General features: G+C 40.2%; 1 protein-coding gene across 7 annotated transcripts in view; it reads right to left on the reverse strand.

Annotated features, from left to right (window-relative positions):
• atp9b (ATPase phospholipid transporting 9B) overlaps positions 1-27,851 on the reverse strand; it is a 46,252-nt gene that overhangs the window by 12,007 nt on the left and 6,394 nt on the right. For all 7 annotated transcript variants that reach the window (XM_030740894.1, XM_030740888.1, XM_030740889.1 and 4 more), the window contains 14 exons: positions 24,328-24,501; positions 21,080-21,230; positions 19,879-19,992; positions 19,537-19,645; positions 18,867-18,925; positions 17,704-17,755; positions 16,276-16,370; positions 14,637-14,717; positions 12,768-12,843; positions 11,469-11,545; positions 8,480-8,640; positions 7,574-7,716; positions 5,353-5,465; positions 3,099-3,350 (listed from right to left, as the gene is read on the reverse strand). In XM_030740894.1, the coding sequence (XP_030596754.1) occupies positions 3,099-3,350; positions 5,353-5,465; positions 7,574-7,716; positions 8,480-8,640; positions 11,469-11,545; positions 12,768-12,843; positions 14,637-14,717; positions 16,276-16,370; positions 17,704-17,755; positions 18,867-18,925; positions 19,537-19,645; positions 19,879-19,992; positions 21,080-21,230; positions 24,328-24,501 (1,657 nt within the window). The remainder of the gene's footprint in view (positions 1-3,098; positions 3,351-5,352; positions 5,466-7,573; positions 7,717-8,479; positions 8,641-11,468; positions 11,546-12,767; positions 12,844-14,636; positions 14,718-16,275; positions 16,371-17,703; positions 17,756-18,866; positions 18,926-19,536; positions 19,646-19,878; positions 19,993-21,079; positions 21,231-24,327; positions 24,502-27,851) is intronic.

A 27,851-nucleotide genomic window follows, 5' to 3' on the forward strand; every position in this document is an offset into this window, starting at 1 on the left:
CTTTGTCAACTTTGATACAAATTGCATGTGATTCAAAGTGCGTGTGTTACAACATTAATAAAAAAGACGGCTGCTGACTAATTTACTGCAATGGCAGCCTGCCTTAAACAACCTAATCAATCATTTCAACTGTGTTCGCTATGTTTCAGCAGCCATGTAAATCACAGCGGCAGCGAGTGGACCCTTAACAGTTAAATTCCTTTTTCTGCTGTAATGTCACCGCCAGTATAAAGGCTGCACCCTCAAGAGCTCAGTTTATTTTGGGATCAGCTGACACAGTTTAGATTTGATGGAGTAACAGTATCTAAAGACAGAGCAGAAACTGTGCATCTGGATTCATGAGAAACTTCTGTTTGTAACTCGTTTATCCATCCATCCTTTTTCTTCCGCTTATCCGAATCAGGGTGGCAGGGTGGGGTGGGGGTATCCCCGCCGCCATGAAGCGAGTCGTCCTTTTTGCTTCTTCTTGCAGCTTGTGAATAAAAGTTCTTGCACAACCAGTTTAACAACCTTTTATATATTTTACATTACAGCTGTCCTTTGGTTTGCATATATTTGTAACTGTTATTGATAAGCACACATGGATACATGCAAACCTGAACAAAACGTCGGATCATTAGCAAGAAAGCAAAAGTCGCTATTTATTTATACTATACTGAACAGTGCAGTAGATATTTAAATCTATTCTCACTGCTCTATAATCAGCATGAAAGCACCAAATAAACTGAACCCCAAATTATTTTTAGTCTGTTATATACATTGAAAATTACCTACAAAATGACCTTTATCAGATAAAAACATAGGCAGTGCTTCCACTGTAATAATCTCTACTAATAATTGACTTTGGAAATCTTTTATCTTTTTATTCGGCTTTTTAATGAAGCTTGGAATATTCTCAGTGAAATAAACTGTCAGAGTGTATGCATATAGTTTATGCATCTTATGATATAAGATCCTTTGATATAAAATTTTTGACAAGTTAAAAAATTAAAAATCGAGGACTATATAAATGAATTGAACATTTTGACAGAGTCTGGGGAGTCTAATATTAATGCTGGTTAGTAATCAGCCTGTGATCACCTTTCAAAGTTCAGTGTAGCTGCTTTTCAACTGCAGGAACTGAATGAACCCGGAGAACGAACAGGAAGAGCTTCTCTTTTGCTCGGCTTTGTATTCATAAACTTGGAAGGACCGGGGTCATTATTAAAGAGAGATATATTAGTGAAGAGATATCATTTTCATATAATAGACTCTCAGTTACAAATGGTTTAAAAGTCCTCATCTACGTACTGCACATAGAAAAGTGAAATAACAGTTACTGCAATGTTTCTGGTTTCTTATAGTCAAGATGAGGTGAGACAGTTTTCCAGATCAGCCTTACAACCTTACAGGACTTCACCGTCTCAATCTAAAAACACCTGGAATATAATTTAGCATCAGCTCCTAAAAGGTACCAAACTGTAGCTCCTGAAAAAAGTCCACTTTTAGGTGTCTGTGTTGCAAAACACCTACATCACAATAAATCATGCTTTTTGTTACATACTTCCCATTTTACAGTACATGCACTTTGTGTCCTCACTGAGACTGGCAGTTACAGCCCGACTGGAAACGGAGCACCCGCTTTCCTGAACACTGCAGTCATTAAAGGCTACAGGTCGTCTGATCAGAGTACAGCCGACTGGCAGGCTGGATGACCTACGTTCTGACCCCGGTAACTGCTTCACGTCATCTCATTAATGCCTGCTTATGATATGAGAAATGATGAGTGGAAGTACAGCAGCTGAGATTTGATGCTGCATTCAGTGAGACAGAGAATCCATAAGCAGAGAGGGAAATGAAAGGACAGAGACAGAACAAAGAATGGACTGAAAGCTCAACAATCACAGATCTACACCTCTCATTCTCTCTGAGAGAAAATTAAATATTGATCAATCCAGGCAGTGTAAGACAATGGAGAGAGGAGAGGCAGAGCAGACAGAGTGGGGATATAAATATATACATAAACTCAGGGGAGGAGAACAGGTAAAACAGAAAAATTAGATTTAACTTTTACTATCCTTTTATCTTTATTCTGATTGCTAAAAGTGGCAGGGGGGCTGAAACGCCTGCAAGTCACACAAAGGCTTTATGAAGCTTCACGTCAGGGGTGATAAACATGCCAATGATGTCGAAGTGGGTCTGCAAGGGAAGATTAACTCTCCTCCAATCTGCATTAAACCACTCAAAAAAGCCCCCAAAACAAACACTGACTTTTTGGATTGTTTTCTCCCGGTGTTCCCGCACTTGGGTTACGTGGAGAAACGGCATGATGAGGATCCCTGTGGGGACCGTGCTGCGTTCCTCCTTCAGCTGAGGCAATAAATTCTCAGGCAGCTAACACAGACAATTAAAAGCTTACCCTCTACAACGAGTTCATGACCTCTGACTTTCTGCCAGTGAAACGCTGATTATGACTAAGCACGGTTATTTAGGATCACTAATAAATGTTCCAGGAAGAGATTAGAAATATTTCTAAATGACTGTTTCAATTTGCATATGAATGATTTCTCCAAAAAAGTATTAAAAAGTGTAAAAATAAAGATTTAAGCCGAGGATGGCATCATGACACACTGCAATCATACCAACATCCCAGTATCTGTGTACCCGAAGGAAAAAATGGCTACTAAAAGGTAAAGAGAAAGTTAGAGGGTTTTTTTTTTTTAAATAATTCTTCAAATATTCAATTAAATCACTCAATTTTAACATTGTTGATTTGATTCATCAGCTTCCCGTTTCACTTTCCCATCTATGTGCCAAGTCCAGATTCAGCCTGCATCTCCACAAGTGAACTTCTGCTCACCTCATCCTCAAGTGTTTGATAAAAGCCACCACAATTATCATGAACTAGTGTTTTGGTAGGCCACAGCAGCGAGGGAAACTGTTTAGAGTGCCTGAATGTTTAAATTAAAACTTTGAGAGGAAGACGAAACAGTAGATTGCTCTATCAGTGTTTCGTCCCCCTCACTGGAGACCCAGTCTGCCAAATACTCTGATCACAAACCAAGATCAACCCTTCCCCCTGAATTCAATCAACACTTGCTGAAACAGGTCATATCTACCTCATCTGGGCTGGAGGCTTGGTACGTGCGGTTGTCATCGCTGAAGTCCTGGTCAGCTTCTGCAGATTCAGTCTCCCCGTTTACTCCGACGTGCGACTCGTACACCGGTGTGACGTTGTGGCACAGGGCGATGGCCTTCACAGCCTCGTGGATGCGGCTGCTGACGCTCTTACGAACTTTCGGGCCTGATGTCTGGGTCTTCCACGATGGTGCGGCATCGCCGGCGCTGCCACTGGATGGCTGGGAAGTTCCCTGAAACGCCGACAAACAGTCTAAGCATTGGTTTCTGTAAATGTTCGGAGACTTGCTTCCACCAGCCACTCAACTGGCAACAGTTTCTGTCCAGACTTGAATTAAATACATAGTGAATTTTGAAGAAATTAGTAAACCTGGATTCAAGATTAGTGTCCATCTCTTGTGTCCGTGTGTTTTGGCACTGAAGAATAAGCAGCCAGAACAGTGTTTTTACAGATCAGTGAAATGAACCTTTGAGCATTTTTTAAATCCTTTTAAACATTCGTGTGAAGTTTTGTAACATTTCTGTGACTTCTTGGCTAAAAATGTGTTAGATGAGGTACCAGTGACCTTGACCTTTGACCACTAAAATGTAATCGGTACATCCTTAAGTCTAAGTGGACATTTGTGCCAAGAAGAAACTCCCTCAAGAGATATCAAATTCACGAGAACAGGTTGGACATGAGGTCACACCAATCCTGATGTTTGACCCTGAAATTCGAATCAGTTCTTCCTCAAGTCCAAGAAATTCCCTCAAATCCCTCTCGGCCAGTCACGGACACACAAAAACAAAAAGATTATTAGTGACTGATGTGAGCGAAAATTGAAGTGAACATTTTTTAAATTAGCATTTATTGATGACCAAACACCAGTATTAAAACAATAATCTAATCCAATAAAAGAGAGTTAACCCCAAATACAGGATAAATAATTTATTACACAATTCAAATATCTGGGACTTTCCAGTTATTTTCCAACTACTGCAAATACTGTAGCAGAAAACCAGATTTTATCAATCTGACACCCCTTTTCATGCTAGAGGAGGGAGAGCACTGCGTCATAATCTCTAATCATGTTATTTCTGGTTTGAGGGCCTTTTCACTTTGCTCCGATTTGACAGCAACCATCAGTTTAAGTGTGGTGACTTCTGAGCACAACAACAGTCCACAGAGCCAGCTGTAGATGCATTAGACTGTGTCCAGCTGTGCAGAGAAAGGGGCTGACAGTAAGGACACAAACTTCATGTAAAGTGACTCAAAGATGTGCAGGGAGAGATCACCAAGTCATTTTGTCAGAGACGTACATGAAGGATTTTCCTGCTTTGTTTACATAGTGTCATAACTTGTATGCGAGTTAAGTTTCAAATAAAACCTTTATGAGGGCTTTTTCAGACTTTTTAAATAATCATTTTCAAATTTAACACATCACTGTAACATTATAATAGAGAAAAAATACAGTATAGCACAAATGAGAGGCACTGCTGCTCTGTGCTGCTTCAGTGGTTCTGCGCTAAAAAGACAAGTCATTTTTCATCAGCTGAGATTAGACATAAGGGTGCGGGGCAGATGGTCTCAGCCTCAGCCAGCTGTTTGGAGCTGGCTGAGAGTGAACAATATCATTCTGTCAAGACTGCAGCCAGATCTGAGCCACCCAGTGAGGAAAACACTTGCTTACAGTACGGGGAGTCTCTCAGGGACGCCGCATGATGAATGGACAATATGGGCTTCTTTCCTGGAAAACTTACTCTTAGCTCAATATAAAAATTGTTTAAACGGATCCACAGAGAGAGGCGGGAATAAACGGGAAAACACTGAGTGAAATATGGTACAAATTTCAATTGGATCTGCTCCAGTACTGGGCACAAATTTTTAAAAAAATTAAAAATCAAGTAAACTGTGTAACCAATTATGTGCAGTTTTATACATCTGAAAATCTAATGGAGTTCAGTGGGAACCCCTCCCTGTAAACACGAGCATGTCAAACTGAAACTCAAACTGGTTAAAAAGTGGGATCATCTGTTTTCTTTAAGATTGTTTTTATACACAAATGCTTCAGAGCTACTAATGTTCACAAACTTTGGTTGCACTTGCGTGCTTAAGCCTCTTTTTTAGGCTCTTTCACCTCTCACCTGAAAGGCGTCTCAGGTTCTAAAAGCTGCCTTTAACTCAAGCGCTTAAAACTAGCAGGACCTGGATGAGTGAGAACATGCAGACAAACACACGTCATGAAGGTTGCTCACCTGTGCATATGACTGGACTATATGACTTTGAATCTCATCCATGGTGTCTGTGCCGTAGGATACCGTTCCCAGGTGGAGCCGCTTGAATATCATTTCATTTTGTGTCAGAGTGCCTGCAGTTCAGAAGATGATTACATTACAAAACATACAGAAAATCCACCTATATAGCACCAACAGTGTATAATATTGATACAGATTATTATGCCCACTAATTTGAACAAAAACTCATAACATAAATAACACTTGAGGTATAAATTCCTAAGCTTGGTTATTTTTGGTCACAAGTGATTAAATTCTCCCTGAGAGAAACTGAGCAACTTCTAATGTGGCATCTCTGAACTGCAGCTTCTCGTTGTATCATCTTACATATACACAGATACCCATCAAGCTACAATAGTATCAGATGCCTTATTTATTGTGCAAGCTCCAGTGGCTTCCCAAAATTAAAAGCTAAAAATGTCCTTGCAAGCACTTCCCTTCAAGGTTGCCTCCTTATGCTCCCAGTCACCCTGCAAGATGTGCATCACAACCTAGATGTCTATTTCTGACTCCTTGCAGGTGCAAGAGACAGTACATACCTAAAATTTGCGCTGGAAGCGAGGATTAATATTTGTTTCCACCCAACTTTCATGTTGAGGACCACAGTAGTGGTTAATGAGGGTCTACAGCCCAGAGAACAATCAGAGGAGTTTGCAGCATCAGGTTTGCAGCAGGAGAATACTATGTTTTCTTTTTCCCTCTTTTCTAAATTCATGGGGTTACCCACTGAATTAGATCCTTAATTCATGGTGCAGGAAACCTGTGATACCTGCCAGACTTTGCTCCTGTGCTCTTTTGCAAAATGAAATTCAGGTCTCCATTTGAGGAGATTCACCATGCATTACTAACTGAAGAGGACCTGGAGGGAGTAATCCAGTGGTAGCAGGAGTGTATGCTGGACATGAAGACAACCTCAAAGGGCATAGCAACTGTTAATAGGTCACTTTTTTTGCTTTTTACAGTGAAATCAAGGAAATTTTTGTTTGTGTTTTTTTGGTGTGTGTGTGTGTGTGTGTGTGTGTGTGTGTGCGTGTGTGCTCTCCAAGACATTAAAATAAATCTAAAACTTCAGCTCTGGAAACAAGGAGCTGCCAACGTGTATTTGTATTACAAATATTAGCTGTTTATGATCACTCAGGGATATAAACACATTAATAGTTTGTTTATTACAACACCATACACAAGAGCAAAAATAAGATATTCAAAGCTAACACACACACAGACAGCACAGGACGGCTTTCAATGCATCATGGGACCTGCAGGGTGGTGCGTTTGCCTTCTCACTGACCTAATCTCATTACCAATATGGACTGCACGTCCCCTCTAACTAACAGACAAGACACGACACTGCATACAAAAAGACTGAGTGAATGTTCAGACACTGAAAGAAAAAAAAATCCTTGAAAATGGGGGCAATGGCCTTGTTTAATGGATGCTGGTTGCCAGAATGTGTACTGATAGAGCGTAAAGCTGATTAGAGGGCATCTAACTTCCAAAAACATTAGAGCCACAGAGTTAACCAGTTCTAATGGATTGATTGTTTCTTCTTTTTTCCATGTGCTTTAACTACCAACCTGGATAAATAGGCTCTAAATCTAATCTATTCCTACCTAGATCAGTGGGGGAAGACAAAGAAGCATATTAGGACCCCAGCAGGAGTTTATCACTCTGACACACCATCTAGAATTAGAAAAGAGCAGCCATTTGTTTATTAGCGAATCGCGCCATGATAGTGGAATAAGGGAACTTTAGGAAGCCTGAGAGGCAGTCCTCAGTTTTCTCCTTTAAAACTCAATGCTGACGGTCTGAAATACTTCAGCTATCATCAGATGTGCTTAATTCATAAGAGAAATATTAATGTGGCTACATTAAAGACTTCATGTGATGACTCTCTGGTTTTAAATCGCACCAAGTAACCAGGTAACATCAGTTTCTACTCGCTAAGTAGGTTTCTTGTCCATCTCAAAATGTTATAAAACATTAAAAACCTATAAAAGCTACAATACACACACACACACACACACACACGGATCTTTCACATATCTCATGGTATGATGAGGTTAACTTCCACAGAGTCTGTCATTAGAAGATGCACAGCCTCCATTTGCATGCAAATCAGTCGTCCTCTTTAAATGAATAATTGTATTCAAACTGTGACTTCCATTAAAATCTTAAGCACTACCTGTCTTGTCTGTCAGCAGATAGACAAGCCGGCCCAGTTCTTCAGGAATAGTGCTCGTCCTCACAACGGTGCCAGGGATGTTTTCGTCTTTCATTATCATCCAGCCGTAGGCCGACTTCCCCATGTCCAGGTTTACACGTAAACTACGCAAAAGATAAAGTGACTGTAATCCACCACCAATTAAACAAAAAAGCATTCAAAAACAAAAGAAGTGTGAGGAAGGAGGCACAAAAAAAAGGAGCAGATTTGGAGCTTTGGTGTCTTTTAGTCCCATCAGTCACTGTAAGGTCATTTTTTTTTTAATGCACTCAATAATCGTGTGTCAGCCGTACGTTTCAGCAAACCTTCACTGAAATACAAAGATCTTTAATTCAAAAATCAAAATCAGTTTAACCCTGAATGCAAGAAGACAAACTAAAATTTGTACTGAACATATTAAAATGTACATAAAGGTCAAATGTAAAAGCACATTTTTCTCTAAGTTTTATTATGTAACTATTTTGGCAAAAACATCTACACCTGCCAATGTGGGAGGACCGTCTTAGAAGGTTTTTTTTGGCCTTTTTACGGCTTTATTCAACAGGTTTTTTTTGTTTGTCTTTTTAGCAGTGGAGGGAGACAGGAAAGCAGGAGGAAAAACGCGGAAGTCACACGGCAAATGGCGACAGGTCAGGACTCAAACCTGCGCCGACCGCGCTGCCATGCAGCATATATGGTCGACTGCTCACACCGAACCACCCTGGTGTCCCTGTCTTAGAAGGTTCACCTGCGTTTGGGACATCGGTTTCAAAGATGGCAGAAGTAGATTTTTTTTTAACCATGTGTTCCTGACAGAAAGAACTACACTTATTTGGATGTGATCACAAAATATCTGACGAAAAACCTTTTAATACAATGATGCGGTACCTGATGGGGATGATGTAGGAGAAAAGCACCACAAATCGGCAGAGATTGCGGTACCAAGGACCCACAAACCCTTGCAGCGCTACCATCACCACAGAGAGAACCACCTGGGCCAGGAACAGGGCTTTGGTGAGCCGGTTCAGCTCCAGGTCCAGCAGACCGACCTTTGGGGGAAAAATATCAAACAGATGGAAAAATAATTTTTTGGTTAGAGAGTAAAATCTGATGAAGTTTAGCATTCACTGAGTAACACATTTTCAATAAACGTAAAATTAAAGGTACAGACAGAGTCTGACTGAGGAAGACTAAACATCTTATTCCTTTTCTGACAACTTCTAAAAAGAGAATGAAAAAACAAAGCCAATCAAAGAGCTGCAGGTTTTTAACAGGCAAACTGTATATAAATAAGTTTATGCTAAACTTCAAAATGCATTATCGTCGTGCTGAAGTATTGTCTTTCAGTGCAACAAACAGAAGGTCAAAAGGCCTCAAAAACAGAAAAAGTTCCCATATTGAGATCCCGCTCAAGAAAAAAGACAAAAAAGGGGGTCAGAATTGTCTTTTATTTTTCGAGTGTATCTCCCAGCCAATGAAGCATGTGGGAAAAAGATGTCAAATAAAGAAGCGCCCTTCCCCTTTCTGGCAGTGCTCACAGCAAAGCCCTGTACACAGAGGGCTTTCATCTGACGCACCACGCTTACAAAAACAGCAGAACATAACATCTCTCCTTCTCTCAAATAAAGGAACTGCTCTGAAAAGGAGGGGAGGGGGCAGGCATATATAAAAAGCAGCAAAATTCCTCCACTGCCTAAACCCCCACCAAAACCATTCCCCTGAGGACTGGGAGAGCTGGGAGACCAGTGTGACTGATTTATCAGTTGGTGCTTAACTCCCAGTAGCAAGGGAAGGGGTAAGGGGTCCGAGTGAGCGGGTGGGCATCTCCCCACCCCGGTGCCTCACTACATGGTTCATGGTTGAGCTATTGAGAAAAATAGCGGGTTTGGTTGGATTAAAATGAAGAAAAATTAAGACAGAGAGCACAGTGCATGCCTGAAAAGCAAAGGATCGCCTTCTGCTCGAACAATGGCCAGTCTAAATTTTCCAAGCCTTGCCGGGGATCAGATGAAGTCATTATTCATTCAGTCAAGGGGGGAAAAAGGACTCAATTACCTCAACCTAAAGATGCTATCAATGAATAAAAGTGCATATTTTACTCCATTCATCTCCAAGCCATTAAAACTGAAAGGAATGATTCGATCTGCCTGTGTGGCTTGTATTTTAGCATGTGTGTGAAATCTGATGAAGGAGTGCAGACGCAGGACATGAATATTCATTAAATTAAAACCAAAGAATTCAGTCTTAGTGAATTGTTAGAGCTCGGAAATCTGGCAACGAAGAAAGTGAAGAAAAATAAAATTGATCTTTGAGAGGTTAGCGAACAAGTTCAGAGCAGCTCGGTCTGAGAGACACGTGAAGAGAGCAGAGTACTGGAACTTGGATATAAACTTCAAACAATCTTTATTGAGAAGCGGCTTCTTGTCAAATGACAACATTCTGCCTCTTTCCTCAGACAGCGGTCTGTAACTACACTGCAACAAGGCGCGAACGTACGCCTGACGTCCTGTCAGATTGATCAGGCGCAGGCGTCGCCCCGGCCGGTGTCACAACAGATTATATGAGACCAAAACGTTCTTGCGACTTCAGCCGCACTGTATCGACTTTCGCCCCCAATCTCCAGTCTCCATATTGGCACTTCTGACATCATCTCCTTGAAATATTGAATTCCTCTCAGCTGTCGAGCTTACACAAAACAGCGGCCTGCCGTTCGACCGGCCACATCAGCGTTCTAAATAAAAGGCACTGGTGTCAGAACGGTGCTGCAGCAGGACGGGGTTATGTTGCGCCACGGAGAGCTTTAGTAGGTGACAGCTGTAAGTGACAACTTTGTGTGTTAAAGTCATTGAATGGTAGATACACTGTAGCTGGGAAAAAAAAACCAAAAAAAAAAAACACAAAACCAACAACTCCTGTTTATCGCAGCCTCTATCAGATGACCTGCGTCTGTCTGAGCCAAACATCTTCAAGGTAAAATCTTATATTTAGCATAAAATTTTCACTAATCACTTCAATCTGGGGACAAAACGCTCGATGGGGATTCTGTGGGATTAACGTTCTGTTGAAAATGTCATTTAAATCCTCAGTTAGTTAATTTCCCTTTTGGTTAATTAGCAAGTGGTACTGACCTTTTGCATTGACAGGCACAACTTTATCTAGAAAGTCAAGGTTAAAAAACCACCTTGCCGTAGTGATTGATTAGTGATCAGAGGTGAGGGGGATAAGAGATGGCATGAAGGGAAATTGGGATAGATGTCACTTTGTTGGTGCTTTTCTCACCGTAGCTTTTACACACAAAAAATTTAATGTTTACGTTGGAAAGGCCTCACAAACCTGCACTTTGTGAGCTGAACAAAAATCTGTAGAGGATATTTTTACAAAATTGTTTCATGTTGTCCAAAAATCTGCTCTCAGAAAGACCATTTAGTGCTGTCAGCAATGTGATTTAAATACAGTCAAAATGAATCTTCATCCAGCATTTAAATTTATGACTGTTTCTCCTGCTGCTTCTCTTATTTTTAGTAAGGAAAATAAACCAAAGGGGAAACAGGAGGGTGCTTATGCAAGTTTCAGACATTTTTAACACCAATCAGTTAATTACAAATATTTATAGTAGATTATTTCACATTGGATTAGATTCAATTTATTCTCATTGCATGTGTCACAAGTGCAATGCAACAAAATGCAGATCACATCTAACCAGATGTGCTTAACAGTGAAAAAAAAAAAAGGATCACGTGATAGCTGATTTCTATAGGAAACTAGAAAAAGAAAAAAAACACCTTCAGGTTAAAAGCATCTGTGAATAAAAACTTTCCAACAAATCAGAGAACTTCTGCAAAACTATAAAAAAAAACCAAACAAAAGCAGCCTTCACCTTGTTCTTGGCGTAGGACGTGTTCAGTACGCTTCTGGTCTCTTTGCCCGTGTAGATCACCACCCCTATCACCGTGCCTGCCAAAGATAGAGACAAGGAAAGTAATGCTACTCATTAACTGAACCGCACCCCCGCCATCTCACGCACGCGCGCAACACACACAAATATGCATGCGCACACTCATCTTGGTCAAGTAAGATGAACTGCATGAGCGGAAACACAATAAGGCTGAGCTGAGGCAGTTTGGCCTCATTGCCACTCAAGCCAACAGACAGGAGTTTAATACGCTCAGACACTCGGGGCCTTCAGCCACCCTATGGAAGCTCATAAAACCTGATCAATACTCTGCCATCTTTATTTGCCAATTCATTACAGCAGCCTTATTAAAAAGGATTAATGAGTCATTAATATTAAATGAGCTTAATGGCAGAGCAAAGACACCAATAAACCTAAATGCAGCCCCTGAAATCCCCAAACTATAAAAAATGGCAAGTTAAAAATGGTTAAAAAAACAAAACAAGGAAAGTAAAGTGCAGGCACAGAGGAAGAGAAGAGAGGCCGGCGGTTACAGGATCACAGGAGAAAGGTGATGAATTGCCCCTCTTGACTTTTAACTCCAGAAATATTGAGCGGTGTGACAAATGGTGTGTGTGTGGCTCAGCATGCAGAGGGGCTTCAATTTGAATATGCGAACAACTAATTCTCTTGTCACAGCTGGACTGGGGCCCATAACGGAGTGAATACAGGGGGATCTGGGCCAGATCGAGTGCCCTGAAAGCCGCTGTAGAGGAGAGAAGTGCCTGTCAGGAAGAGTCTTGTGAGGGACAATGACATTTCCAAAGTATGGATGATGTAATGGGTCTAAGTCAGGCGTTCTGTGCCACTGTGTATATTTGCTCTTCTGGTCAAGGTCAGGCCAGAGGGGAGAGCAACACCACAAATCAATGGTGTGGCCATCACCGGGAGCATCACAAACACTCTCAACTGACACAACCGTTTCTGCCGGGAATGGCTCAGCTGACGTGAGGGAGGATCAGCTCCACTGTGGCTTTTCTTAAGCAAATACCTCAAATCAAACCGATTCCTCGAGGTTTAACGCCACGAATCTGTGTGAATTTAGTGTGAGCAACAAATGCATATTAGAAAATGTGAGTCAGTGCATGTTTCCAACAACATTTACACAAATATGCATCGGGTTATCCTGTTGTGTGCCGTTATAGCAGGTGGAAGAGGGTGAAATTAAACAAGCCTTGATTTCTAAAAATCATATAAAAAATAAAATAGTTTTCAGTTACTTACCAGATGCAACCACAGTGCTGGCCCACAGAGTGTTTTCAATGCTTAGACTCTCGTGAATCTGTGGGTCAGCGTCTTCCTGTAAATAAAGAAATTGGGATTATTGCTAAACTAACTGCTGGACAGATTAAATCTTAGATATTACTAACGCAAACTTAATGTATTTTTGTTTCTTCCTTTTATGACACATGATTGTACAGGAGGAAAAAAAAAAATCCTCAGAAACAAAAAAATTAAACCAAAAAGAAGCTTCCAGCTTAAGAGAAATACCTCAACACAGTGAGTTTATGCCTCCAATTAGCCACCTTCTAATTAGTATTTCTCAGTGTGGCCCTCAGGCAAACAATGAAAACAGCAGCACCGGGAAGAGATGAGGTTCACTCCAGTGAATTTAATAGTAAAAATTTGTTGCAGTTAAACATTTTATTCTCTACAAAAATGACAAAAAAATATATTTTTTTTTAGCTTTTATTTTCGTGACTGAATTCTCGAGGGGCTCACGCACCATTAATTATTTTTAAAAACTGAATTCAACTGAATCCTATAGGTGGTTGTAAATAGTATTTTCAATTCAATTCGATTTTATTCATATAGTGCCAAAACACAACAAACAGCTGCCTCGAGGTGCTTATTTTTAGACTAATCTTAGTCTTTTACCTATTATTTGATAACCATTACTTAATAAAATCACTACAAAATAATTACCTCCCCATTTTAGTCATAGATTTACTGAAAGACCTTTACAAGAGAAAAAAAAAAAAAGAAAAGCTGACAGACCCCAGCTCAGACTGTGTAAAGCTGGACCAGGAGAGCTGCACCATTAATTTTCACAAGCACCTTGCACAGTTGTGCAGACTGCAGCAGTCCTCTTACGTACACTAGATTTGGCATGGCGATAGAGGCTCCTTTTAAAAAACAGTATAGAGTGTGCAAGTAGATGAGATTTTAGCGATAAATAAGCCCCTGGAGAGCCTCTTGTTTCAGCCTCCCCGTTTCACCCCTCTCTCTTAAATAAAGACAAATGCTGAAAATGGCTTGAGTCAGGAGTGCAGAGTCAAGGCTCCAGTTTCGGCTCAAATTGCTTGCCCGATATGATAATTATGATACCTAAGCACCCGCATCCTGTCAATCCACTCAAACATGGGAAGAGGTGCATGAAAAATAAATGGCAGTTTGCAGAATGCTTGACCGCTCTGACATTGGCATCACAGTACGGTGTTCATAACTGCAGAGGGTCCCAATAAAGACCACAGAAACAAAGCCACCATATCCGTCTCAAGAAAAAAAAAAAAAGAAAAAAGAAACTCTCATAAATAGGTAAGTTCATTTGCTGCGGATCTGTGGGAACCCATTTTTTTTTCCCATCCTGCTCAGACTAAAAGCACACGCTATGCAAAGGAAGGCCGTGGAGGATGAATGAGCGCAGGAAGTGCTCGCTCACTAAGCCTGGTGTGTGGCCAAGAGTGAAGACGGACCACAAAGCCCCCCTTTGTACTGGAGCTCTCCTCTCTGTGGGGGCTGCGCTAATCTGCTATTAATAAAAAAAAAAAAAAAAAAAAAAAAAAAAAAGGGGGGGGGGGGGGGGGGGGGGGGGGGGAGAGAGAAGGAAAAAAAAAAAAAAAAAAAAAACATCACTGAGCAACAACCAAGACGGGACGGACAGAGCTGGAGCTGCGAGAACCTGCCTGTGATGTAAGAGGCATGCCTACTGGAGATAACAGGCCCAGATGGACACACAAGCCCCTATTGTTGTCATCTGTCAACACACTGCAGTGATACACATCTTCTATGTCAATCCACTTTCTATAGAAAAATCTGCATGTCTTTAAGATTTGTTTTACAGGTTATAAATATGTCAACGAGATACTATACCCTCGTGAAATTCCCCTCAAAACTGTGGATGTCCAGCTGAGGCTTCTGGGCGTAGACGTAGGCGCTGATGGAGAAGAGATCCTGAGACAAAAAAAAAAAGACATCACAGAGGTGTCACTTAATTAGTCTGAAACTGAGACCCAGCCTCGTTTAAGGAGGTTATGTGAGTGAGCGATTCCTTTGAAAACTCCAAATGGAAAAGAGCCCAGCTGGGATAAAACTGTGTTAATGTTTCGGTATTTTACAGTTTCCCTCGTTAGTCAGCAGCTCAAACGAAACGCCTTATTCTGAAGACGTGCATCTTTGAAAACAAGCTGCAAAAATACATTTTTATTTTGAAAAGATTCCTACAGCTGAAAATGGGATATTTGAGCAAATACTGCCAAAAATATTGTTGCATTGTGTTAAGAAGGAGAGTCAGTTTATATTTGATGTACGACTGATTGTTTACCACATTATAGCAGAGTATAACAAATTGTTATAGAGGGAAATACTTCAAGTGGTGTGTTTTTTAGCTCTGTGGCTCAAAGGAATAAGACAGCTTTTGCTACACAAGCAAAACTTTTAGTAAGACTCTTCTTTTGTGACACAAACGCATCCATCCAGGGTACTAAGATAACAGGACCACCATAAATGTAGGGTCTGGCTTATTAACAAAAAGGAAACAACCTCAGGAAGTCACAACAATAAACACTAAATCACGAGCCTTCAATCATCCGTTTCTCTCAGTCACCCTGACAAATAAGCCTGCAGCCTAAGGCCTGTCAAGCATCCAATACCAGCCTTCCCCCCTCTTAGTGGAACAAAAATTGATTGTAAATATTAAATTATTCAGGCAGGAACGCATGCATGGAGCCTCTGCAACGGCCAGGCAGCCCTGAGTCGAGCTTAGATAGTGTTCTCCTGGTGAGAACACGGGCAGAGCGCTTAAAGAGGAGCAGGGGAGATTATTTTACTGAACCCCCAGCGGAGAGTTATGTTGCTCCAGCATTTTAGAGACAAACGCACAGACTCAGTGCAGCGCTGTGTGTGAGTGAACATGTGTGACCCCGATGAAGGCCACAAGCTTAAAGTTGTTGGTTTAACAATAAAAATAATTTATACCAGAAGTGTTACTGGAGTCGTGACCTTTTTGAACGTATATACTTAAACTGTAATTCTTAGTAGATGAGAGGACATTAAAACCTACAACTAATAATCTGCGATCATGTGTGTCGTATGCATTTCTTGTTGTGACGGTGCAACAAACCGATTTACTTTAACTCCTAATAATCTTTCAATGTAATACAAAAGCAAAGCATGTTAACAAGGCGAAAACTGGCTCCACCAATGACCCTCGCTATCATCCAGTGTCTTGAAACCTAATCCAGAAGCAGAGGCTCAATCATCAAATGACTCGCTGAAACTTTAATTCTCTGATCACATTAAGTGGCAACAAAAAAAACCCCTCAAATCTGAAGTGTTGGGTATCATCTCCAGTTAAAGGAAGCTGCTGTCAGGTTCAGACTGTTCCTGCTGTCTGTCATCAGTGATTAGGTTTCCATCACAGCACAGACATTCGATGAGCAGTGCCGTTAGTGATAACTCAACACTCATTCACAGACACTTTGTTACCAGAGATTCACCAACGTATCCATACCCCAACTGCTGGCAGTCGCTGCGTGCAGCCAACAGTAACTTTCAGTTTCCAGTCTGTTTCTCCATCGAGCTGATCTGTTCTGATGAAACAGGCACCTGGAAAAAAAAGAATTGGATAAGCAGAAGAAATGGATGGTTAGAAAACACACACACACACACACACACACACACACACACACACACACACACACACACACACACAAAGACTGCTGAGTTGTGGTGACTGCACACTTTGTAGCCATTCTTAAGTGTTTATGACTTTCCAAATAAATTCATTCTGACTCCAAGACAGCTTTTTTAAAAATCACAATTTTACATGTTTAACACATATTTCTATGTAATTATCTATTAGCAGTAGAATTTTTTTCTATTTTATTTTATATTTTCTAAAAATATTTGTATATTTTTTAGAAACAGACTAAAGCTTAGAGGTAGATCCTGCAGGTTAATCAATTAATGGCCAAAAACATGAGGCTGCTTTGACCTGATGAAACATTTAAATAAATTAAAAAAAAAAGATTAATTATGCTTCCACATTATAATGTACTGAAAAACTTAAACATGTTCACAGCATATATAAATCGTCTTAACCTAATAAATCAAACATTAATACAGAGCCTGTAGCACAACGGGAAGCATCTGTGGCTGCTGTGAACACCGCAAGGCCTGATAAAAATTGAGCAGTGGTGACCTGTATTGATCTGAGGCAATATTACATATGAAACTGATGGATGAGAGCAACTATCTGGCAGAGAGGGTAAAAGGGCAACTATAAACCTTCCCCGGAGGGTTAAGTATGATGGAAAACATTAACACAAGTAGGATGATTCATGCTTTCCCTCTGCAGCGATGGCAGGTCAGCTTCTCACGTGACACCGCCGGGATGTGAGTGTGTGTATATGAGCACGTGAAAGACAAAATATATGAGCCCGTGTGGGAAAGAGAAAGATGCGTTTAATGTGTACGTGTGTGGGTGTGTGCGTTAGAGACAAAGACATCAACAACTTCCTGCCAAGCTTATTGACATATCAAAGATTGATGCAAATGATGTCCTCTGAACATTTCTCCAGGATGTCCCTCAGAAAAGAGCCAGAATCTGCTGCAGCTCATTGATTAAATGGAATTTGCATGGTCGGTCACTCGAACAAATCATATGAATCACAGGGTGACTTGATCGGTTGATGTCAAAGGACTGGAACTGTGGGGAAAAGTCACATTTCTCACCTAAAAGCATTTACCTCAGCTCGCTGAAGTGCCACAAGGCACACAAAGTTCAACTGTGAGGGATTCTGTGTGTGTGCGTGTTTTAACATACTGTTTTACTGTTGTCCAAGATATTTTTTATCACTTTAAAAAATGCTTTAAAATTCAGTTTTGCTGAGCATCAGCTACACACTGATACAGACAGACCTGCAGTTTGCCTGCTCACCGTTTTTCTCAGACGTCCGAAGGAATATCATGTCTGCAGGAATCCTTTGGTTCTAGGAAAAAAAGGAAAGTGTTAAAGGTGGTACAGTATATTATTGAGCGCTGTGACAAAGGCCCTTTGAATCTTCCTGAATAATTAATTATGGTCAATACCCTGACTGGAGGTTAAAGGAGAAACACTTTAAGTCAAGCTAATGCACAGCAGTGAAAATTTTAAAGTGGACCTACTATGACTTTCACTATTTTACTTCTGCCTGTCAAAGTAATCCCTGTGCTCATCCTCCAGCCCAAACACTCCGTTTCAGGCAGTTTTTTCTACTCTCAGCTCTGTTTGATGTTAGTGAGAGAGGATCTCTCTAAGAGTTTTCTCAGGCCTACAGCTCACACCCTCCTCCTGCTGAACAAGCCCTTTTGTTTGGGAATGGCAGCCAATCAGATGAAAGTTGTCTTAAAGCCGGAGCAGCATTAAAGTGAGAGAAGCTGCAAAGAAAAAGCTTGTCTCAGACAGAGCAGCTGCACCGAGGCCACGCTACACCAGTACAGCCCAAGAATAAAAACATGGAGCTGGAACCAACTATTGCAAACTGATCAAGGAATTTTTAGTATTGAAAATAAAAAAAAGTATTGAAAACTTTAAAACTGTAGTGTTTAAATCATATCCAGTTATCTGCTTGATAATATCTGCCGGTCTAAATTACAAAATTCTTCTGGCATTCTTTTATTTTTTTGAAAGTAGGGAGATTAGTGCTGAAGGCTTTCACAAAGACAAAAATATTACATATGCAAATAAAATGTTTTTGTTGTATTTTTTTACTTATTTATTTTACAAATGTCTTAATAGAAAAATGTGTTAAAATGATGCGTACTGAGAGTCAAATCCGCAGCTATCATACAAGCTACTTCCAGCTACTTCTTTACCACAAGGGGTCACCACAGTGGGCAGCTCCCCATGGTTTGGCAGACCTTTTCACCCTTCCTGATTCAACCCCAAAGGGGATTTGTGTCTCCAGCCAGAATCGAACCAGAGATCTTTCACTTGCCTAGCGAATGTGTTAACCACTGCACAAGTGGAGCAGCTATCATACAAGCAAATACACCCAATCTAATCCCTTTAAAATCCTTGTGTGGAAAGACATGTAGGAGGAAGTGACAGAAGAGATTTACCTTCTCAACGATGATCAGGTCTCCAACTTGTATGTCTGAGCTTTTCACTTGAATTTTACCTAAAGAAAAGGACAGACTGTGCTAAGAAAATTGTGAAAGACACCAGACTTCCATCCTGGAACACCTTCAAAATAAATTATGCCATGAAATAAAATGCAGATATTGATTTTTGGCCCATGAAAATGATGCTGACTCGTAAAACCCCGACCCACTTTTTGTTATTGCTCTTCTGTTTCTCTCTCTCACCTTCTAATTGATTGATTACCTCCAGCTTGATAATGTAATACCCTTCTGTTTTCAGAGGCACAGACAAAAACAATGACATAAAGGGTCACTCTCAATTATACCACCCCAATATCCACTACGACCCTTCTACTGCACTTTAATGCACAAATAGACATGTGCATGTGCACACGATGGCTGCGAAGTGTTACGACCTCAACAAAAGGTGCAGATCTTCGGTTTTGATAAATTTGGAGAGGAAAAAAAAAAATCAATGCAATTTCAGTGAGTGAAAATGACTTCTGCTGCAAGTGCAAATCCAGCAGAGAGCCATCTCTTAATTGCATGAAGAGAGCTTCACAATCACTGGAATAACAGTCATCATAATGTCAGCAAACAGAGGAACAAGGGGGAAGGTGGATGGGTGTCTCTCAGTCGTCTCACTAACCTCTCACTGTCAGCTTGCTGTAGAGTTGAGAGTTCATCTCTTTGTCCCGCTGACACCGTCTCACTTCATCCACAGCCTCCCGCACCATCGTGACAGCTAACACAAAACCCTGGGCAACAAAAGAAGTACTTTAAAAACTAGTTTCATCAAATAAACTATGCTGGCATACTTAAAATAGCAGGCAACTCGTGCAGTCAGTGGAAAAATGTAGGTTTATTCTCTTGTGGGAAAGCAATAGCACAACTTATTTGCCTTTACTGTCTCTCTGATGCTTCCAAATAACCTAATAGATCAAAAACAGTTCATTTCATTTCTGTGAAAAACAACTAAAAGTGCATTTACCAGAGGCGCCCAGTACGTGTATAAATATCCAATTTTCAGCGATGGCACAAACTGTGAACAGGCCACCACTAGAAAATAGAGATTGAGGAAGAACTTGAACTGCTGGTAGAGAACCTGAGAGGGGACAGAAGACAAAGATTCAGCGAGGTGAGCGAACATGTCAGCGAGGTGAGTCAAAGATGACGACAGCTGCAGACAAGATAAAAGAGGATGCAGCGGCAGAAACAAACCAGACGGGATGGGTTACTGTACACGTTCCAAGAGGAAACAAGATACATGTTAATGCTGTTAACTTTACATTAACCTAATGGAAACTCTGACACTTTGAGAACGTCTGTTTCAAATGGCAAGGGTGCAGATTTCACATGTAAGGACAACTAGGTACGATGTGAGCGCCCAAAGCTCTGAAGAATAATCCTACACCGCGTGACCAAAGCTGCAAATGAAGAAGGAAAACAGACGCACTCTGTTGATAAATCTGCACGAGTTTGACTCATTCAGATATCGTTTCAGCTCAGACTTTCTTATATTACACATGCCAAAGCAGCTCTTGTGACTTGCTCAAACCTCTTTGCTAATGGGCTATCCATCACAGCATTCCAGTCATCTAAGGTCAAATTTTGAATAATGTTTGCAATAATGAGAGTCCAGTATCTAGTCGCAGATTATCAGAGACAATGGGATCAATGCGTGACGCTCTACAGTTAATGAACCTCCTGACCTTTAGGGGAAAATGCATACGGCTAAACTCAATTCATGTGTATTTAATAATTCAAAGTGGAGGGAGAAAAACAGCCGTTTCGTTCACCGTCGTCCAGAATATCTACGTCTCTAATAGACAGTTGACATTTAATGGCCTCAGCTGAAAGCAGCCCTCTTAATCAAGGAACCATTTGCTTTTTAATAAGTAACTCTGATGGATCTTTAATGTTCCCTACAGAGTAAACCCTTAACTTAATGACAGAATAGTTAACAATGAGATCCAGTGAATGCTCCTGTGCATTACAGTGTGTTAATCAGTGAAAGAAGCAACTGAGTTCAGCTGAAAGGATGAATTGGTGCTGTAGAGACTACAAGGACTCGGAACGTGGACTCAATAAAAGGCAAAACTGTTGCATTACAAGCAAAGTTTGGGGTGTGAAATGTACATTCAGCTACTAAAGCAATCTGAAACAGACTACAAGTTGTGCGTGCGACTCACCCCAGGCACAAAGGTAATGATGTTGTATTTCTGGTTTTTGATGGTATTTTTGGGGTACTTCTCTTCACACTTCTCAGGGCAGCCGAGCCAAACCGTCCTGGCCTTCAGCTCCTTCTTCCTGCGACATATCCGGACCAGGCAGTCACAGCAGCTTAGAAAGGAAGCATACAATATGATTAAAAAAATATATTAAAACAACAAAACAATGCTACCTTCGTAGCTTTATTTCTTGGTTGTAAAAGTGGATTCTAGCCAAGGGGTCAGAATATCCCACAGAAGGTCACAAAGTAAAATTAACAGCTGATTAAAGGAATAGCAGCCTGAAAAGTGTGTGTGTGTGTAAAGTAATCAAAATAGCAACATAGCCAGCAACAAAAAAAACCTGGAAATAAACTCAGTGGTGATGCATGATTTGTCTGTGAATCTCTGCAGAGTTTGCACAACACCGTATCACAAATTAAGCAATACGTAGAAAAGTTGATTAAAGCAATTCCTTGACTTTATCTTCAGTTGCTTTCCGTGCTTAAACAGGTATCATGCAGTAACGCCACTAATAGAAGTACATACAGTATGTTAATCCACTGAGCTTTTGTAACTCAAGGTTTCTGAAGTAGAGCCAGCTTCTTTGTGGCAACAATGATGCGCACTGAATGAAATGAGCAAGTAGTGCAGTGGGAGAGCATGGTATGGCTGCAGTTAGTACATCAGAACAACCCTCTTTTCTCATTAAAAAAAAAGTATAATAATGAGCCAGCTGACTATAAATAATCACTGATTTCCAATTCATTTTCTGTTAACTTCGATGGGTTGTTTTGTGGGTGGACCTGAAATGGTGGCAGAAAGTGACATCCCCCACATATCTTTGTATGTCTTATGTCAAAAACTAGTCGATACAAAAGAAAAATTAAACAGATGTACAATTTTCATATTCAATTTTCTGTTCTCAGCAGTCTTCATTCACTCGTTTTCTGTTTTTCAGCAGCTACACTGACACAACCATGACGTCCACTCTAAACTGGTATATTTATTCTTATTCAGGTTCTCAGCTGTTAGATCATTTGTAGCCACCGAGCGCCACAGCTGTGTTCTGATGGGATTTATATTCCAGGTCTCATCAGCGTAAATTAGATGTTCAAGGCTGTTTTTGATCCACTTGTATAAAGAGGACCTTTGCTTTTAACACTATGAGTAATCTAAAAGGGTGAGTATTTGATCCTGGTGGGAAATCCATTGCTAAATCTGTTGAAGTCTGACAAGTTCAGAGCTGGATCATCTAATTGACCTCAAGATTCAAACATGTTGTATGTATATAATCAAACTGTATGAAACTTGTTGACATACATTAGCTTTGTTAGTTTTACCCAAGCAGCAACTTCTGGGGCTAAAAAGAAGCTAACATGGAAAAACTCCCACTGTGGAGGTTTAAAAAGCAGGTTTACATTCATGTACATTACATTGTGGCTCTACAGCTTCCATCATCATAACTGTACAGTGAGTGATTTTTGTATATTGATAACACTTAAAGTTCGTGGTGTGGATGCTTTGATTGACAGGTGTGCCCACATGTTCGTGTCTTCTGGAGCACATTATTGGAAATATCTCAGCTTGATAAGCAGTACATGTTGTCCAAGAAGCCTGTGCCTTACTTTTAGTGAGTGAACCTCTATTTTAGTATTTTATTAGTTTGGTACTTAGCACTGAGCAGCCGATATGCTTGTCTGTGTGTTGCACGAGTACAGTTAATGGACGCCAACATGGCAGTGGCCAAAACACATCACTGATGCATCAAAATATGGAATCCAAAAACCAATGGGTGGCATTATGGTGATTAAATCTATTTTTTTATATGCAGTCTACGGTTTTAGCGCTAGTTAATTTCTGCTTGTGTGCACTAACATCATTACCGCGATATTATCAAAACTGAATAACGAGATGGCTTCGGATCGACATTTACTTTTTAAAAAGTAAGTGACTTTCTATCAACCTGGTAATGACTACAATGGGGGGCTTATTTCCCATATCTGATATCAAATGCAAACAGTGGCATAGTGTGCGAGTAAATTTCAATGAGAGCAGCTCGACCTAAACTGGCACCTGGGGGGAACGAGGGGAGAGTGTCAGTGTATACCGTCATGCTGAACGGCTTGGCTTTTCCACATTTTAAGCAAGTTGGCAAAACATGAAACTAAATAAACCAACTTTGGTAAAAAGTCTTGTTTGTATTGGCCTCGACGTTCTCTGTCTCTGTGCACTCCGAGTCCAGATTCATAAGAGCGATTATTTGAGCAAATGAATGCTATTCAAATAATATGCCATTTGAACAGTCGGGGCTTATTCACTGTGAATTATTTGTGTTTTATAATCCCACACTATGCACACATAAAATTACTGGAAAGCATCAAACTGGTCAGCTGTGAAAAATCCGATTTGTTCATTAGTGGGGGGGATGGGGAGGGGGATCAATATGCAGTTTCAATTGGACGTGTACCACTACCAACAAAACTGAAGTGAAAACCGAATATGCTATGAAATTCCAGCAGCGGTGAATGTTACATTTTGGGCACCGGAGTACTACACAAACACACACACGCACGTGTTTATAAATGTCACACAAACAAACAGTCCTCTTAGCCTGAAAGGAGCATCGTTAGAGGGCAAAACCTGTCAAATAAATCATTAGTCGGATAAACCGCCCAGTTCTGTTTGACCTGAAAATCTTTTTGGACTGATGGTGCGCATCGAGGAACCCGACCAAAAAACATGCCCTTATCCTCTCTTTGCACTTCATGCACAGCTACCAGTGCGTTTGAAATCCAAACTCATCATCTCCAGCACGCTTACTGACATCATACACTACACTCGCATTTACAGAGAGACTCTCAGAAACGTTAAAAAGATCTGTTTCATATCCAAACGTGAACTGACAGCCTGCTTTAATGTTCAGAGATCAGCCTGCTGTGTTTGAATGTTACAGATTACTTGGAAAACATACAAGAAGGTGGTGCATTGTGCGGCAGAAGGTAAAAATATGTGGCTACAGCAGAGGGCAGAAATAGAAACTTCAGTGAAAACTCAGTTATTCTATTTTTGCTTTAAAATGGTCTCAGTGAATTTTCCTATTAAAAAGAAGCAGAGCTCAAGTGAATAACCAGAAAACACCCAGAATGTAAACTATGAATATTTTTTTCTCTACCATGATTATAAACAATCATTAAATCAATACATTAACAACAATGGCAGAGCGGTACCTCCCACACAGGACTTTCCAGCCTCCCAGGAGGAACCAGCCGAGGCCTCCCCGTCTCTGATTGACTCTGGCCCGGGGTAGAGTCTGGTAGTCGCTCTCATCGTTCTCAAAGCCTTCCTCCGACATCATCAGAGGCATCTCGTCCAAGTTAGAGGGCTCATCTTCTAAAGAGTATCTGAAAGAACAGCACCCTGTGTTAAGCTGACTCAGTTACTTTGAGGATAAATATTTGTGTTGGGGAACAATTTTAGGAACACTTTAACAGGTCTTCGCAATTACCTAAAATCCATGTTAATTTGCACACAGCTTCCGACAATTATAAGATAATCACATTAAAATTATTGTGCTTGAGCTCATTTTTCCTTGTGATATCATTTCAGCACCTCCTTTCCTCCCAAACAGGCTCTGGCAGGTCTGCATCAGCACGAGCCAATATGACGCAAAGAGAGACACCCTGTACAGGTCACCGATCTATCACAGGACCAACACAGAGTTAGACAACTGTTCACATCCACATTCACACTTATTTAGAATCACCAATAAACCTAACTGCATGTCTTTGGACTGTGGGAGGAAGCCAGAGTACCCGGAGAAAACCCATGCAGGCATAAGGGGAGCATGCAAACCCCCTGAAGAAAGGCCCCAGCCAGCCGGTGACTTCAAACCCGGGACCTTAATGCTGTGACGTAACTGTACTAACCACTGTACCTCTACATTTTCCACATTGCAATATCTGTTTGATGTGAATGAAAACACCACATTAATGTAAAAAATCAGCCCAGTCTCAGATCAAAACAGGAAACAGTCACAAAAAAAAAAACCGATTTGTTTTGAGTTCATGGACCTAAATTTTCACATTATTTACAGACTCTTAGGCCCAGTTTCCCGTACAGGGATTAAGTCTAATCCTGGACTAAATATTTTTTCCTATTGTGGTCTTCATTGACTTTTTCCTTTTAGTCTAGGACCATGCTTAATCCATGAATGGGAAACCGGCCAGTAGTGTCTGTGTCAGGATGTCCAGAGCCCTCAGCTTCAGCCTTCAGCTCAGTCACATCACTTACACTTTAAAAGAAGCAACCATTGTATTTTATCCCAAACCATGATCTTCTTCTAACACGGAACCCAGTTTTATGGCATAAACCTAACCGTGACAATAAGCTATTTTAAATTAAAAGTATATTAAAAGCAGTTTAAAATAAGTATGAAAATCTGTAATGTGTCCGAATCAATCTGTGGTCTCTAGTGTGAGTGGCAAAATGATTCACTCCAACAACCCCTCCATGTCCCCCCAAATTTGGAACTTTTAAAGTTTAATAATATTTATTTTATCTAAATGGACACAAGGCAGTACCAGACCACAGCAATGGGGGAAAAGTGCCCAGAAATATGAAACAATAGAGGTTGTGAATATTCACAATCTGCTGTGAGATTGTGTTGAAGAAAAAAAAAAAAAAAAAAAAAAAAAAAGCTTCACTTGTTAAAAAAAAATTTAAAAAGCACTCTACTCAGTACAGCAAACTCACCTTTAAATATTAAGACATGACCTACAACTGTACACCCAGGCTGCTTGTAGGTATGAACAATTTTACAGTTAGTGGAGACTCGAGGTTTGAGAATGAGGAAATGCACTTCAAAGCTCCACTTCACAGGAGGACTTAAGAAAGGCCAAGATTAAAGCTGGTCAGGGCAGCCGGCTCTGCTCCTCCATCACTGAATACTGTAGAGTCCCACTGACATAAAGAAACACTAGAAACACTGTTGAGGAGCACATATTGCCTTATTCATGAGGCCCCCTTTAACAAACTGAAAAGTCTGGATTCTTATAGTATATTCGATCTAGACAATCGAGATTCTATATCAAAGAATCTGGATTGTGTATTCTGCCATGGCCACAAATAAACAAGTGAGATAAATGAGAATGTCAGTTCAATACAGCAGTAAACATTTAATTATACATTTAAAGTATTAATGTTAAATTATATATATAATAATAAAAAAAAAAGAGTCTGATAGGGTTTTAATTGCAGGTGTGTTGATTTAACTGCAGGTGTGGAGACGTGCTGATGTGTTTTATGGATTTCCATCCACAGGTGTGGATTTTAAACAGACCAGTGACAAAAACAACAATGGAAAAGGGTTTGAATGCTGTTTGACAGGTTCAGTCAAGAAACCAGGACGACGAATGAACACGTCACCACATACAAGCAAGAAACAAATTAATTCAAATTTAAATGAATTTAACATGGTTCACAGTTTTGGGGAGTGTTTTTGGTAATTATCAGTTTAAACCCCAAATCTCTTTTTTAGAGGCAGCAAATCTGTTTGTATAAAATAAAATGCTATGATAAAAGCAGGCTGAAAGGCCACATGAGTGTTGTATCAAAAATAAATAAATAAATAAACCAACATGGACACGTGAGCGAGCAAACGTAGCACAAGCAGGATTATGAGCTTAAGATCCAAACTCGTTCTCACTGATGTGGCAAAACATTAAGACGTCTGGTGCAGCCTGACTTCAGCTGAAGAACCAGAGAGATGATGACACTGGTGATTAAGAGGCAAAACAACCTGTTACCTGTGTGCGCACCAAGTGTTTGAAAGTGTGTGAAACTCCCAAAGCTCTGATTCTTAAACACGAGGTCTCCACTGCTGGGCTCAGCTGGTTCATGGATTCACTTTGCTTTCACCACAAAATCAACCTTATATGATGTTGGGACGGTGGTCACTGGTGTTTTCCATTAAATATAACCCTCTTCATTTAATTTGGCCTCGCCCCGAGTCAAAGCAAAATCAAAATCCTTTTACAAATGTACATGTTAAATAAATCATCTCTAGGGCTACAGACAGCATGCTATAATGTTTTATCACAATATAATGTACCCACTCGGCTCCACACTTCTAAAAATCACAGCTCAGATTTCCAGCAATCCCAAATGCTAAATTAGATAACTAAATACAAAGGTCACTTCAGTCTAATTGTTAGGCTAATTTAATTTTGGATTGATGACATGCTTATGTTTGATTTACCAAGATAAAACAAGTATGATTTTTGTTTTTCAAATAAAATTTGAATCTGCTGCCTGAACTAATCTTAATGGGTTTTTTCTTAATGTTTTTTTTTCCCCCCAATCATTTACACGAGAGATTTTAAACTGGACAACAACAACAAAAAAAAAAGTGCTGCAGTTTCATTTTAATCAAACTACATGTGCCAACCAAGAGAAACATGCATTCACAGCACTTAACAAATGTATTAGATCACCTGTCATAAAAACAAGAGAATAATAAAGTGCTTTACTATTTTTTTCCTGTATTTTTGTAAAACAATTAACATTTGAAAATTCACAGATAATATTTATATTTTAGCATTAAAAACATTTCTATCAAAGAGTTTGCACAGACTGGTGGATTAACCATTACAGAAACATACAAAAATGATTTGGGTAATTACCAGTATTCTTAATTTAGGGCAGCTGTGGCATAAACCTTACATTGGGTGGTAGTCTAATAAATTTGTTATGC

Source organism: Archocentrus centrarchus, chromosome 11 (assembly GCF_007364275.1).
Source record: "Archocentrus centrarchus isolate MPI-CPG fArcCen1 chromosome 11, fArcCen1, whole genome shotgun sequence".
In the NCBI taxonomy this organism is placed as follows: Eukaryota; Metazoa; Chordata; class Actinopteri; order Cichliformes; family Cichlidae; genus Archocentrus; species Archocentrus centrarchus.